The 16,623-nt window shown below is 40.3% G+C and overlaps 2 protein-coding genes across 3 annotated transcripts in view; one reads left to right on the top strand and one right to left on the bottom strand.

Moving 5' to 3' along the window:
* LOC145438215 (uncharacterized) overlaps positions 1-16,623 on the bottom strand; it is a 171,199-nt gene that overhangs the window by 60,740 nt on the left and 93,836 nt on the right. The window lies entirely within an intron of this gene.
* On the top strand, positions 1,168-2,031 carry LOC145437096 (uncharacterized). Its single transcript, XM_080314268.1, has 2 exons — positions 1,168-1,469; positions 1,521-2,031. Exons 1-2 carry the CDS (start codon positions 1,181-1,183, stop codon positions 1,586-1,588), a joined length of 357 nt encoding a protein of 118 aa, XP_080170394.1. The 5' UTR covers positions 1,168-1,180; the 3' UTR covers positions 1,589-2,031.

The raw sequence follows: 16,623 nt of genomic DNA on the forward strand, positions 1-16,623 counted from the left end.
TCGAAACAGATACTGATTCGGCGTACATAAGCTTAAGCTCCGATACGATCTATTCTCTCATCAAGCCTTCCATGAAAAAACAATTTTTTGAAAATCACGACAAATGGTTCGTGGCTCGCGCATGTGCAGAGCATAAATGTGATTTTGAACGAGATCCCGTTGGTTTCAAAACTGATAAAGCATGCTGCATTGAGGTTCGCAATTACTCGAAGCGTATACCGGGTTTATTCAAAGAAGAGTGGATCGGAGACGGGTTTATAGGGCTCAATTCCAAGACCTATTATTGCAAAGGCGACACCGATAAGTACAGCTCGAAAGGGCTTCAAAAAACAGCCAACAAAACTTTCAAAGATTTCAAAGGCATTCTTCAAAATAGATCGATCACGGGTGGTGTAAATAGTGGTTTTCGTTGCTATGGGAGCGATATGTTTACGTATAAGCAATATCGAAGTGCTTTGAGTTATGGTTATTATAAAAGGATTGTGCTTGATGATGGAATTCATACATTGCCTTTATCTCTGTAATAAATGGATCGAATACGTACATTGCATGCTCCGTTTCGGATGATCGTGGCTGGTCCGAGCAGTAGCGGGAAGAGTTATTTTACTTATGAGTTGGTGAAGAACGCAGAGAAGATGATTAGACCGCCTCCTGAAAAAATTGTATGGTTGTATAATAATTATCAGGCGTTGTACGATAAAATGAAAGGGGTAGAATTTTCGCAAGGGCTCTCCGAGCTCAAAAAGTTACAGAAAGGAAATAGGCACGTTCTCTTGGTGATCGACGACATGATGACGGAAGCGAAAGAGGCCAGAGATCTATTTACTCGATACAGCCACCACGCAAAGATTAGTGTCGTGTTCATATGTCAAAATTTGTTCTATAGGGGTCAAGGCTTTCGGGATATGACCTTGAGCGCGAGCTATATCGTGATATTTAAAAATCCCCGTGATGCGAGTCAAATCAGTTTTCTTTCACGTCAAATGTTCCCGGATAAAGCCGGATTCCTTACGGAGGCTTATAAAAAGGCAACTCGAAAACCGTTCTCGTACATACTGGTCGACGTGACGCAAGAGACAGACGAAAATTATCGTCTTCGCAGCAAAATATTCCCACATCAAAAGTTGACGGTATATCAACAATAAATACAGCTCGCTCTGCAGATTTTAGGGCATTCAACATGTCGAAGAGGGGAAGTAACATATCTCGAAAACGATTGAGCGACTATCACGTTAAATTAAAACTTTTGAAAAACGCTAAAGGGAAACAGCGAAAAGAACTTTTATCGAACAATCAATTTTTAAGTTGCGTTTGCCAGTGCGTTCATAACTTGGCTTCGGGGACAGTACGTATCTCCCCGTCTAGAAAGTTGAGGCTTGGAAAACACAAATCCGATATCAGACAATTGCTGGCGCAAAAAACTCGCAGAGGTCAACGGAGGGTGCTACAAAAGGGTGGATTCCTCTCAGGTATAAAAATTATGATAAAATAGCAACTTTTTCCTAACCAGTCTGTTTTAGCTATATTAGGCGCTGCAATCCCCGTCATCGGGAGTCTGTTGGGTAAACTTTTCGGGAAGAATGCGTGAACTACAATTCCCCGCATTTCGAAGCAAGGACGAATGGGAAAAGAAATTTGATAAACATATATCGAAAATTAAAAGCTCTCCATTGAATGCTTCCGAGAAACTAGCTCTGTATAGGCATGGTATTGCTCAACTGAGAAACTTGAGAAAAGACGTAGACGCAGCGACCGCCCGCCCTCCCGCCGCACACACGGGGCTCGCGAGCCCCGTAGCGAAAGAAAAGCGCCCGCAAAAGAAACGCCCGCGCCGGATTCCACAACCTTCGTTTCCCTGGCTTTATAAGAGACAGCGTAAGCCTAATCCCCGTATATACGGGAAAGAATGGGAGACGTAGACTATTTTGATCCGAAACAGCCCAAATCGTATAGGGGCGCCTATTTGCAAAAGGAAAAAGAATGGCTTAAAGGACAAGATACTTATACTTTTCATTTTCCGTTACGTAAGAAATTTAGACGTGAACGTGTAGTGGTCTCTGGTATCAATGCTCAGTTTCAGAGCGATTTGATGGATCTGCAATCTATTTCAAAGTACAATAGCGGTTTTCGTTATGTGGTGGTCGTGATTGATATTTTTAGCAAATACCTTTGGATGATAGCGATTAAAAATAAAACTGCTTCAAGTATGATTTCTGCTTTCAAACGTGTGTTTCGTGAACGCGTACCGTTAGTGTTACAAACCGATCAAGGTAGCGAATATACCAATCGCGCTTTCCAGAACTATCTAAAGGAGAACAAAGTTAGATATTTCTATACGAGGAGCGAATTAAAATCCTCTGTCGTCGAAAGAGTGATTCGTACTATGAAGGCGATTATGTATCGATTTTTCACAAAAAATAACACGAGGAATTACGTGAGCGCTCTCGATGACTTTACTTACTCCTACAACAGGACGTACCATCGTAGCATTGCCATGGCCCCAAACCAAGTGAATTCGTCTAATCAGGAATCGGTTTGGAGAAGACTTTACGGATTTCAAGAAGCTAAACAACCCGACCTCGCTGTAGGAGTACCCGTCCGTATATCGAAAATTCGAAATCTTTTTGAGAAAAGCAGCCTACCCAACTGGCAACGGGAAATTTTCTATATCGCAGACGCCCAAAAGGGAGATCCCCCAATGTATCGCTTACGTGATTACGGTGGTGAAGTCATACAGGGTAGATTTTATAGAGAGGAGCTCCAACGCGTAAAAGAACCGCAAACTTGGCGTGTCGAGAAGATTATAAGAAGGCGTAAACGCGCGGGACGAGAACAGTATTTAGTGCACTGGTTGGGATATGGAAGTGGATTCGACAGCTGGGTCGATAAGAAGGATATCGTCTAGTCGGAACCTTTATCAGTTTTTGGCGCAACTAGTAATCATACTGGTCATCGTATCGTTCTCTCTCTATAATCTTACCATTTCGAATGGGAACAAAGAGCTTTGGATATCACTGCTCTCCTCTTGCGTTGGTTATATGCTTCCGAATCCCAAGCTCAAAATATGAGCTACGTCACGCTATTTTCGAACGCTTCCATGGATAAATTTCCTGATAATACAACAGCGAGTTATTGCGTTGAATTGGACGTCCCGAAAAACGTGGAAGATACAGAAGTTTCTCTGGCTGAGATCTCCTTCCCTACGGATTATCAAAAACAGTATAGGATCACGAAGAATAGGTATGGGATCAGATCGCAAAAGAGAACAAGAATATTTCATTTTAAATTGGGAGAATACGACTCGTTATATGACATGTATAGATCGTTGGAAAGAGACAATCCTGATGCAAAAGTAACATGTTTCCCTGAAAATCATAGTATGTCTATCTCTATACCTCATAACGAGGTAACCGACAAATTGCGACCAGAGACGGACATAGGGCATAGTAGCTTGCTACGCCTCGGAGAATTGTACGGTGCTCTTATGTATAAGGAAACGAAGGAGGAGTTATTGGTGTTTCATTTCCCGAATACTAATTGTACATTGTGGAATTATTTTTTCACCGAGGGTATCATTCATTTGAACTTTCGCATGCGACATGATCCGACTATCGATTTCGTTTATGTTCATTGTAATATCATTGAGCCACAAGAAGATAGCGGTAGGCTCTTACCGTTGTTACGCGTCGTACAGGTAAACGATCGTAAATCATTTTCGAAATATTACACGAAGCCTTTTTATTTCCCTGTTAATATAAATAGGCTAGAACGCGTCGAAATATCGCTACTTGATGAGAAGGGACAGAAAATACCCTTTCGAAGTTCTCCTTCGAGTGTTGTATTGCATTTTCGTAGACGGGGAGTTGCATTATGAAATATATTCATATTACATCACACGAGTCTGATTTTACTATCGATCTCGCGAAACCGATAGATTCTGGTGAATGGGAGATAGGGCTTGCCGAGTTGTCTTTTAAAAATAATTTTCAGCCCACGTTCGAGCCTTACGACGGCTTATTATGGTACGTGAATGATGCGGAAGGCGATAATAATTTTTATTATTTCCCGGCTGGTGATTATCATGATAAAATTAGTTTGATGAAGCGTATCAATCACGATCAGAAAAAAGCACGATTTATTTGGGTAGATGGTTCTGGTCCGGTCTTGATAGCGGGACCCTACAAGAGTTCCAGCGGTCCGACACTTTTCATGGATAATAGAAACCCCGTTCTCAGAGGAGGCGCTCGTTCGGAGGTAGAGCTAGATGGCGGATTACATAGACGAAGAACGATTCACTTTCAAGGGGAACCTGTGTCCGTGACCAACGTTTTAGTTTATACGGATGTCATCACACCTCAAATTGTAGGTGATACGAGTGCGCCTCTACTTCGCAATATCCGCGTTACGACAGGAATAGATGAATATCAGCATATGCTATTCAAAAAAATATATTTCTTTCCTCTGAATACGGAGCGAGTAAGCCAGATTCGCGTTATGCTTCGTGATGATAAAGGCGAAGCTATAAAGTTTGGGAACGCGCCTCTTCATCTCACACTTGCTTTGAGACATCATGAGGAGTCATTATTGCTGTGATCGGGAGGCGTTCAGAAACTATTATCACCAACAGAGCGGTGGTGATATCAATTTTTTTCGGGGTAAAGTGCAGAGAGGTCATGGACTTGGAAACTTATTTCGTTCGTTCGGAAGAAGCGTTATGCCCTTAATTTCGAAAGGTGCAAAATCACTCGGGAAGCGTCTACTACATACCGGTGCGCAAGTAGCCTCTGATGTTCTTAATGGAGAGAATGTCGGTGATAGTCTTAAAATACGCGGCAAAGAAGCCGCTGGGAACGCTCTCGATTCTTTACTGAGAAAAAGAAAAATACCAAGACGGGGCCGTAAGATCACGAAAAAGAGACGTCGCAAAGATATTTTCGATTAAATATATATTACACGACGATAAGCATCATTTGTTACTTGAGACTTGATAGATGGCGGAGTTAATTCATGTACAGTCCCCAGAGGGGGTACATCCCTCATTGGATTTATTTCACATTCCCGCGACACAGACTAGCGTTGAAAAGAAAAGAATCATCAAGATAGCACCGATTTCGAACAACTCTAGTGTGATAACATTCCGCTTTGAGGGCTCAGAAGACTTTATCGATTTGAGCGAGAGCTATTTCTTATTTCATTTACAATTAAAGAAAGGTGGCGAAGCAATTGGCGCCGACGATGATGTTGGAGTTGTAAATAATATCTTGGATTCCTTGATTACTCAACTACAAATTAAAGTCGCTAACGAAACTTTGAAACAAGATATAAAAGTACAGTGTTATTCGTCCTATCTGCACAATTTATTCGCTCCGCTTGACGTGCAAAGTACCACACTGAGGGCCTCAGGATGGAGAAAAGATACTTTAGGAGAAATGGATACGATCGGTGGAACTAACGCCTCGGCTAACAAAGGATATTACAACAGGAGTAAAGCCTATAAGGATGATAACGTGGTGGAAATACGTGCAAAAATCCATCACGGACTATGTCTGCAAGACCGCTACATCCTACATGACGTGCCTCTCGAGTTTGAGCTTACCTTGAATCCGAAAAGCTTTTTCATGATGGGAGATGCTACCGGTCAATTCACCTTAACGAAAAAGGAATTACAGTTATGTAGCGTACGAGTCAGCGACGATGTGAAGACAGCGATGATGGTGAATGCCCAGGCGAAATATCCGTATATCGACATGAAATTGATCACCCGAACATTTGCGGCTGCTACGACGCAGATAGATATCGGGAATCTATATAGCGGGACTCTACCTTCTCGCCTAATCATCGGAATGGTAGCTACGAAAGCCTTTCAAGGAGATGTTACGAAAAATCCTTATAATTTCATACACAATAATATGCAACGACTCGAACTGAAACTGAACGGATTTCTGATTCCGGAGGGAGGTTATGAGCTAGATTTCGATAAGGGTCATTACACGGAGCTTTACCATAACCTGATTGAGGGTACGGGTGCAATGGAGAGAAACACAGGACTCCTAACACCTGAAGAGTTCGCTAGTGGTTTCTGTCTACTGGTTTATAATTTGCGTCCTGATGATTTGGATGATTGCTTTGACTTACAAAAGAGTGGTACCTTAAGTTTACGGATCACATTTCCTGCTGGCGGGCTAACAGCGGAAACTACTTTGCTCTGTTTCATGGAATTCCAGAAGCTATTGCAAATCAGTAGCAGTCGTAAAGTGACCGTGCTATGAACGGGGATGAAATAGACCAAATATTGTGGTGCTGCGAGTCAACAAAACATATTTTCCTTGGTACATTTCCTATCGATCGACTGCCGAGGCGACCCCCTCCTCCTTATGCTATCGTGATCAATTATGACGAAGCTCGAAAAATCGGAAGTCACTGGATATGCATTTACGCGGATGAGGATGAGACACATTTTCACGATAGTTTTGGCTTAATGCCACTGAAATACGAGATTGCCTGCTTTATAGAACCAGAAAATTATACCTGCTCTATAAAGCGTCTGCAGCACAAACGTTCCAGAGCGTGCGGTCATCATTGTCTAAGCTTTATCGTTCATAAGGCGCGCGGATGGAGTACGGAACGTTATTTAAATTCCTTTGGCGAAGATCACCGCAAGAATGATTCGATCGTGCGTCGCTTCGTCAAGGAGCTGAAGCAAGAAAATGAAATTGTGTAAATGTATATGCGAATAAAATCAATAGTTTCAAAGTTTGCTTAGTACGTTTAAGGGCGATATTCGCTACGTTCATTATAGCAATCATCTCAATCAGCAGTAGCGACCTGCTTTCGATTAGGCGATAGTGGCTACATATTACCATCATCTAGCAAGAAACAGGAATTTGTATTGAGTGACTTCGCTCCTACAGCAAACGCAACTTACATTACGGCGTTACTGAACATCGAGTAATAAGCGGGACTAGTCAGGCTACCCTTAATACGAATTTGCATTTTGCTGGTACAATCTATGCTATAGTTGAGCGACTTTGATACGACCTCAGCACACTTCTTTGATATAGCTGCGCAACGATCTAGACTTGAACGTCTGATACAGATGTGATGTTATAGCTTCAACTCATAGCGTTTTAGGAGATAAATTATAGCATAGGTTATAGATTTTATTCACAATCGGAAAAGCATCAGTTCACTAACTATTAAAATCACGCATCTAAAAGCAGCTTATGGACTAGTGGCTTCATATTATCATCATCTAGCAGGAACCAGGAATTTGTATTGAGTGACTTCGTTCCTATAGCCCCTGCAAACGCAGCTTACGTTAATACGGCGTTACTGAACATCGAGTAATAAGCGGGACTAGCCAGGCTACACTTAATACGAATTTGCATTTTGCGGGTACAATCTATGCTATAGTTGAGCGACTTGAAATGATACGACCTTGGCATACTTCTTCGATATAGATGTAGCTGCGCAACGATGTAGCCTTGAACGCCGACGTCTGGAACAGCCGCGATGTCGGTGATCTGAAATCTTAAGATATAGCTTCAACCCGCAGTGGCATAGCGTTTTAAAAAAAGAGATAAATTATAGCATATAGACATAGGTTTAGCTATAGATTTTATTCACTATCGGAAATGTTATGATAACGCATCAGTACACTAGCTATTAAAATCACATATCTAAAGCAGCAGCTTATGGACTTGTAAAATCAACATAATATCAGTAGTTAGATGCTTGCTACAACTCGCAATTTACCGCCTTTATGGCATGAGTAAAGCTAGCTAAAGATTTAGCTTCAAGACGCTATGGCGTAGCGAATTTTAGAATAGCTCATAAATTATATTTTTCAGCCCACGTTTTGCGACTTTAGTATAGGTATTGGATCTAATTGGTGGTTAACATTATAGCCACGCATAGAACTCATTATTACGTTAGCTATTGGAGAAATCTCAACGTAAATCAATCCGCGTTCACAATTCGCGTAAGCTAATGCTGCATCGAGAAATTATAGCTACATTTAGTTTAAATTGGAACGAAAATACATTGATCTTACCTTATGCCTGCGATGCCTGCATCCCTGCGCACATGGCAATACTTGTCAGCAGCTTATGGACTTGTAAAATCAACATAATATCAGTAGTTAGATGCTTGCTACAACTCGCAATTTACCGCCTTTATGACATGAGTAAAGCTAGCTAAAGATTTAGCTTCAAGACGCTGTGGCGTAGCGAATTTTAGAATAGCTCATAAATTATATTTTTCAGCCCACGTTTTGCGACTTTAGTATAGGTATTGGATCTAATATATTCTATAAAACATGTGATTACGTTATTAGCTATTTAAATGATGCGATATAGGGGAAATCTCGGTGTAATTCAATCTGCGCATCATTGAAAAAATTATAGCCAATTATTGATGAGGCAGTGGGGCAATCTGGTGAGGTTCTTGGCCGCGTGAAATAGGATGTTTCAGCTTAAAACTCAACGCATTAGCATGCCTAATTTATAACCACAGCGAGATTCGAGTAATAACCGAGGCTAGATAGTCTACCTTTAACAGAAAACTTGCATATACATTCGAATTTGTACGACTTCGGCTATATTGGTGGTTAACATTATAGCCACGCATAGAACTCATTATTACGTTAGCTATTGGAGAAATCTCAACGTAAATCAATCCGCGTTCACAATTCGCGTAAGCTAATGCTGCATCGAGAAATTATAGCTACATTTAGTTTAAATTGGAACGAAAATACATTGATCTTACCTTATGCCTGCGATGCCTGCATCCCTGCGCACATGGCAATACTTGTCAGCAGCTTATGGACTTGTAAAATCAACATAATATCAGTAGTTAGATGCTTGCTACAACTCGCAATTTACCGCCTTTATGGCATGAGTAAAGCTAGCTAAAGATTTAGCTTCAAGACGCTGTGGCGTAGCGAATTTTAGAATAGCTCATAAATTATATTTTTCAGCCCACGTTTTGCGACTTTAGTATAGGTATTGGATCTAATATATTCTATAAAACATGTAATTACGTTATTAGCTATTTAAATGATGCGATATAGGGGAAATCTCGGTGTAATTCAATCTGCGCATCATTGAAAAAATTATAGCCAATTATTGATGAGGCAGTGGGGCAATCTGGTGAGGTTCTTGGCTGCGTGAAATAGGATGTTTCAGCTTAAAACTCAACGCATTAGCATGCCTAATTTATAACCACAGCGAGATTCGAGTAATAACCGAGGCTAGATAGTCTACCTTTAACAGAAAACTTGCATATACATTCGAATTTGTACGACTTCGGCTATATTGGTGGTTAACATTATAGCCACGCATAGAACTCATTATTACGTTAGCTATTGGAGAAATCTCAACGTAAATCAATCCGCGTTCACAATTCGCGTAAGCTAATGCTGCATCGAGAAATTATAGCTACATTTAGTTTAAATTGGAACGAAAATACATTGATCTTACCTTATGCCTGCGATGCCTGCATCCCTGCGCACATGGCAATACTTGTCAGCAGCTTATGGACTTGTAAAATCAACATAATATCAGTAGTTAGATGCTTGCTACAACTCGCAATTTACCGCCTTTATGGCATGAGTAAAGCTAGCTAAAGATTTAGCTTCAAGACGCTGTGGCGTAGCGAATTTTAGAATAGCTCATAAATTATATTTTTCAGCCCACGTTTTGCGACTTTAGTATAGGTATTGGATCTAATATATTCTATAAAACATGTAATTACGTTATTAGCTATTTAAATGATGCGATATAGGGGAAATCTCGGTGTAATTCAATCTGCGCATCATTGAAAAAATTATAGCCAATTATTGATGAGGCAGTGGGGCAATCTGGTGAGGTTCTTGGCTGCGTGAAATAGGATGTTTCAGCTTAAAACTCAACGCATTAGCATGCCTAATTTATAACCACAGCGAGATTCGAGTAATAACCGAGGCTAGATAGTCTACCTTTAACAGAAAACTTGCATATACATTCGAATTTGTACGACTTCGGCTATATTGGTGGTTAACATTATAGCCACGCATAGAACTCATTATTACGTTAGCTATTGGAGAAATCTCAACGTAAATCAATCCGCGTTCACAATTCGCGTAAGCTAATGCTGCATCGAGAAATTATAGCTACATTTAGTTTAAATTGGAACGAAAATACATTGATCTTACCTTATGCCTGCGATGCCTGCATCCCTGCGCACATGGCAATACTTGTCAGCAGCTTATGGACTTGTAAAATCAACATAATATCAGTAGTTAGATGCTTGCTACAACTCGCAATTTACCGCCTTTATGGCATGAGTAAAGCTAGCTAAAGATTTAGCTTCAAGACGCTGTGGCGTAGCGAATTTTAGAATAGCTCATAAATTATATTTTTCAGCCCACGTTTTGCGACTTTAGTATAGGTATTGGATCTAGTATATTCTATAAAACATGTAATTACGTTATTAGCTATTTAAATGATGCGATATAAGGGAAATCTCGGTGTAATTCAATCTGCGCATCATTGAAAAAATTATAGCCAATTATTGATGAGGCAGTGGCGCAATCTGGTGAGGTTCTTGGCTGCGTGAAATAGGATGTTTCAGCTTAAAACTCAACGCATTAGCATGCCTAATTTATAACCACAGCGAGATTCGAGTAATAACCGAGGCTAGATAGTCTACCTTTAACAGAAAACTTGCATATACATTCGAATTTGTGCGACTTCGGCTATATTGCCGGTTAACATTATAGCCACGCACAGAACTCATTATTACGTTAGCTATTGGAGAAATCTCAACGTAAATCAATCTGCGTTCACAATCCACGTAAGCTAATGCTGCATCGAGAAATTATAGCTACATTTAGTTTAAATTGGTACGAAAATACATTGATCTTACCTTATGCCTGCGATGGCTGCCTCGCTGCGCACATACTTGTAATAGAAATGCGAAGTTTTCAGAATGCGAATTGCTTTACGTCGGAACTAAACATTCTAATTCGTAACGCCAACGCGGCATTTTCTTGGAAACGCAACTTTATTTAGAATGTTCTAATTCACTTTGTCGATGTGGCGCAACTTTTTGGAATCGTAAGCAACTGTATTCGTGGCACATTTACACGCGTCAATTTCTTGGAATAGTATTCAGCAATATGCGCGTGAGCTTTCGCGTCATTGTAGACATTTATGGTGGCGATATCTGCATTATCAAGTTGCATTCGCAGAATTCCTCAAAATCATTGACTAATTAATGATGACACAAGTGTTATAGTCGAACATAGTCTTACATTTATGTGTTATTACTCGAAAAAGGTGTTGTCTCGGAATTTAAGAGAGAATCGGTGGTTATATTCTCAAAACAGCTCAATACGCCTAGTTTGCTCAATAGACTGGTGGTGGGCGATGTGAAATTATACCCAACCAAACCAGGTTCGATTCTAGCTAAGGTAAGTTTTGACGTGGCAATGAGTGACATAGGTGCAGCAATCGACATCGCGCGGGTTGATGCTGTGCAGCCTATAGATGCGGCAATCAATGCGGTGATGATATGGCAATGGATGATGTGACACTATAGACGTGGCAATGGGTGTGCTATAGGTGCGGCAAGTGACGTGGCAATGGGTGTCCTATAGGTGCGGCAATGGGTGGATGATGTGGCAATGGGTGTCCTATAGGTGCGGCAATGGGCGGATGATGTGGTAATGTAGGCGTGGCAATTAAGGCGACGTGGCGAAATTTGATTGGCCTGCAACAAAAACGGATAACAACACTACTCATCCGCCCCATCGCATGCACTTTCTGATCAACTATGAGTACCACTGTTGCTTCGATTGTATCACCGTATCTGATCAATGAATCATTTCTCAATTATCCACCGGAAGGACATCACGCCGCGCATTGTGTAATGCAGAAGCTCGGGAATGAGCGGAAGTAAAACTTATGCTTTCGAGCATGCACCAAATAATTACATAGTTAGATCTAGCCGGATCATGCCATGATACGCATTTTTCGGTGTTTATAGGTTAGCGCAAACGTTTTGTTTCCGTTCGAGTTCGGTATACGCGAATAATGATATTTCACAGATTGACGTATGAAAAGAACCGTAGTAGATCTACCCTGTGAGCGTTTTCGGGAATGCTCTTAATTTTACTGAAATATTAACATTTTTGGTTGAAATTCGATGAAATTGAACAGACAGAGAGACAGATTATGAAATTTTTACTGTACAGACAGACAATCAAACAGACAAACGTACAGTATATTGCTTCGTCAAAAATATCAATTTGGACTGAAACTTCCTATGTACCCACTGCATCGCACTAGGGACGAGAGAGTGAGGAAGTTATTAGAAAATTACTGGTTATGTCCTTGGCCCGTACGTGTGCTAATCATTAGAGCGAGATCACTATCTTCTTACAAAGTGTAAGTGGTAACTATTGTATACACCAGCTAGAGACACATACGGTCTGGACTCAAAACATTCTACCAGTGGCACAATACTACTGGGTGCTGATCATAAGGGCAGTGGTCGGATATAGCTCAGTGGATATAACCGATTCCCACCAATTCTATATTGAACAGTCTTTCGAAATATTATAAGATCAACGAATAAATTGGCATTACTTGTTACTATGAATGAGTTTTTTGTAACACAGCTGACTGATAAATCTGTGAAAGAATCGGCTGACAAAAGTTTGAATCCGACTACCGCTTGTGGGCCATAAACTCCTGGGATTTTACTAACAAGTTGCTGATCATGTTCGTACCAGGGCTGTGAACAATGATTGGAGTACTAGAATCTGATGCGAGTAATAATTGCAATGATCCGTGTCGAAGAGCAAGAGTAGACTTTTACAACTACCGAAATATTACGCCCCTTTCCACTAACATTTAATTTTTCAACGAGAATTCTACTTTCGATACTATATTTCCACCACGGAAGTCTAGAAACCTCGATCGACCATATTACAGCATATACAGATAATGTGGTACAAAGCTATATGCATGCCAGTGTAAATGGCATATCTGAGTCGTGATCAACCCACAACATTGTCACAAAGTGCAATAACATTATTATTAATATTAGTATTGTAAAAAGTGATAGAGGCGCTTTTCTCCCATATGGGGCTGGTACGCCGAGGTCGGTCATTACCTTCTGGTACAGGGTCGGCGGCGGATATGGGAAAATGAAGCACTTGGCGGGCCAGATTACAGAATATATACATTTTATACCTTAATCGCGTATTTATCCGCCTATAAAAGGAATCAATTTTATTTAATGTAAACTTCAAGTTTAAAGCTTGGAGAATAAAAACAGTATTTAATGAATTTATTTACAACAGCTATTGAAGTCAATCAGACATCTGTGGTCGTCCAATATTGTCAACTAGTTGTTTGAACTCTGGTTGCATGTCATATGCGGAAACCCTTAGTAAAGCTGCCCGCAAACATCTGTTATATTGGAACGCAGCCTTCCTCGTTAATGTTCGTGGCAGCGTTGGGATGAAGTCACTACCTTTGAGTCACAAGCCATCTCGAATCAAGTCAAGTCACTTTATTTTCAAAGGTGACTCATCGGGTCAAGTCAAGTCACTCGATTTTTGGAAGTGACTTGAGTTAGGTCGAGTTAAGTCAAGTCAAGTCACGAGTCAAATCACTCGATTTTTAGAGGTGACCCGAGTCAAGTCGAGTCGAGTCAAGTCAAGTTGAAATGTCAAAGTACTATAATAGACATGATTCAAAGTCATTACATTTTGCTAATTGTTTCAAATACAGATGAAGTACCCATTTATTCTGAAAAGAGGAACGAATAGTGGATTATACGCGCAAAAGGCACTGTATCGCTCACGCATACGTAGAACTGCTCATCTACGCAAGTATAGCGGTATAGCCTTAGTGATTAAATATCAGCCAAAATACAGGATAACATACGAAACCACAGAAAGTTTAAAAATGATATAGTTCAATACCCTACCCACCTACATATCCATGATATACAATTATGAACGCATGAGCGATATTCGTTTGATTTAAATTATATACAAGAGGGTTGGTCAAGGTGAGCAAGGTTACGACAACGTGAGCTGTTGTATAAGCTCCCATCATTGTTTTTGCGATCGATTTATTTGTGATATAACAATCCGGATATGGCAATCCGAACTTATAAAAGATACAGCGATTTAGTCGACATCGATTACTTGATGACTTGAAATTGACTCGTAAGTTTGGCTTCAGGTCACGAGTCAATCTGCATTTCTGAAGCGTTGAGTCAAGTCAAGTCATTTTTCCAATGTGACTCGAGTCATGTCAAGTCATACGAAAAAGGTGACTCGAGTCATCCCAACACTTGTTCATGGTTGAAAATGTATGTAGACTGGGTTAGGTTTAGGCTGATGGGTATGAATGAGTGGGGTTAGCGTGGAGTTTCGATACAGTTTGCAGTGCAGTGTGCACTGTGCATAGTGTGCATGTATCGTGTAGGAGCTTATAGATCGTCTGGGTTCCGTTCTATGTGTCTGTGAGCATTGCGGTTATGAGTTTATTGTGTCGTACTAATATAATATTATAACTGCATAGACTTGTGGTGTTGTTAGTCTCAGGCCATATATTGAGTGTGTGTCGTTTGAGCGGTCGGCAGTTGCAAAGAGACGAGGTCCCGAGCCCAGTGGCAGTAACACACACGCGAACCCGTTGTCGCTACGAGTAGCCTATACGCCGTGACGGGGTCGCTACACATCACTCATACGTCGAAGATTCAATTTGACTTGAATTGTGACTTGACTCGTGACTTGACTTGACTTGAATCGACTTGATTCGAGTCACCTCTAAAAATCGAGTGACTTGACTTTACTCGAGTCAAAACCTGCAATGACTCGAGATGACTCGTGACTCGAAGGTAGTGACTTGATCCCAACACTGCATACAATCGGCTATATATTTACATATGTTATTCTGGTTTGAATTCTAATTAATTTTTGAAATTTTCAGCGGTTCAAAAGATAATGTGACACAAAATTTTCTTGTCGCTAGGCAGCGTACATGTGAAAAATATTTAAAATCAATATTCTGTGCTTCAGTGATTGTAGGGAACCAATGAAAATTTCTAATTAATAAATTCCGGAGCCAAGGACTTCAGAAAATATAACTGTTTCGCTCTAAACTCAATGTGCGAAAGCTAAAACTGGAAAATTTGGGGGGAATGGACTTGAAAAAATCGATGCGCCATTACATTTCAACAACAACAAAAAAATTATTGCAAAATGTACTTTGAAGGAGTTGGTTGATATAAAATTCGATTATCAAATTAGACTTCGCGGCGATGTAAGCAAACCTTGGTGCCTCTTTGCGCCATTTTGAAAAAAAATATTATGAGTGATGCTTTCACGTGGCAAATAATTCGCTTCTTTGATTTTTAAGGATCAGGTAACATATTTATACCTAATCATAACATTTCGTATTGAGCTTACCAAATTCGAAATATGTCATTAGAATCAAGATTACATGATGGGAGTAATTCGTGGACGATTAAGAGTGTGCAAGGTCATCGCGCTAACTTTGATTTTGCTTTCTGGGATGCTTGTTATGCGCGCAATTGAAGATGTTCAGGTAAGCCTTTTTTATTATTTGTTATATTACGCACAATCGACTGGGAAATTGTGAGGTAGAATTCGTGATGTGACATTTCATCAACATGAAGCAATTTAATAGCTAATTTTAGGTCTGTTTATAGGGATGACGACGATCCCAAGTTCTGGTTCGTGTGAGCACGAATTTTAATAAAAGGTCCGCTGTGAATAGGAAGGTATACAACAGGGATGTCAAACTTATCTTGGGTCGTGGTACCGATTCAAACCTATTATCGCTTGTGAGCCAGACCAATGAAATGATTCCATGATGTTAACCTCAAAATCCATAGCTTTATTATTTCAATGAAATTCTCAATTATCAATCCTATGTTACGAATCATGGGATAATTTTGCAGCACCTTTATTCACAAACATCGAAAACGGCAAAAATTCAATGATTGGCCGATTGAATACAGTTGTAAACCGCTAAAACAGTGGCTCTAACAGCGATATCAGCTGACATATTTCTGTGCTCTCTTTGCTTTGGTCGTCATGCGGCGTTGGTCCTGCGCAGAGTACAAGACATTTAACTGTAATAGCTGGCGTTACAATCTGGTTCATTTTAAATCACCATTCGGGAACCAACTTGCATACAACGGTTTCACATTGGTTTCACATTCGCTGTGAACTACTTTTGGTCCATTTATCAGAAACATCTAACTTATTTTTGTCTTCTCGGAATTTTGTGTCAATTGTCCCCGACTTGTTCGTAATAATTACCAGAGTGAAAAAGCAACACTGCGCCGAATGATTATAAAGTCGTCCATGAACAATTGAACATGTTCGATATTTGCTGTTTTTAGTGATTTTATGTACGTGAAATTATTTCTTGAAACCTCAACTTTGATCGGAGATGTAGGCCTACTGGTTAATCTATGCCCAAGCATTTCTCATCTACTCAGAATTGCTTCTCGGGCCGCCGTATAAAATCGTGTCTCCAAGCCCCTGTCTGTATGATAAGTAGATAAAATATTGTACCAATGGTATTCAAT

This window comes from Botryllus schlosseri, chromosome 4 (assembly GCF_051294905.1).
Source record: "Botryllus schlosseri isolate E-star chromosome 4, Bs_hap1, whole genome shotgun sequence".
Classification (NCBI taxonomy): Eukaryota; Metazoa; Chordata; class Ascidiacea; order Stolidobranchia; family Styelidae; genus Botryllus; species Botryllus schlosseri.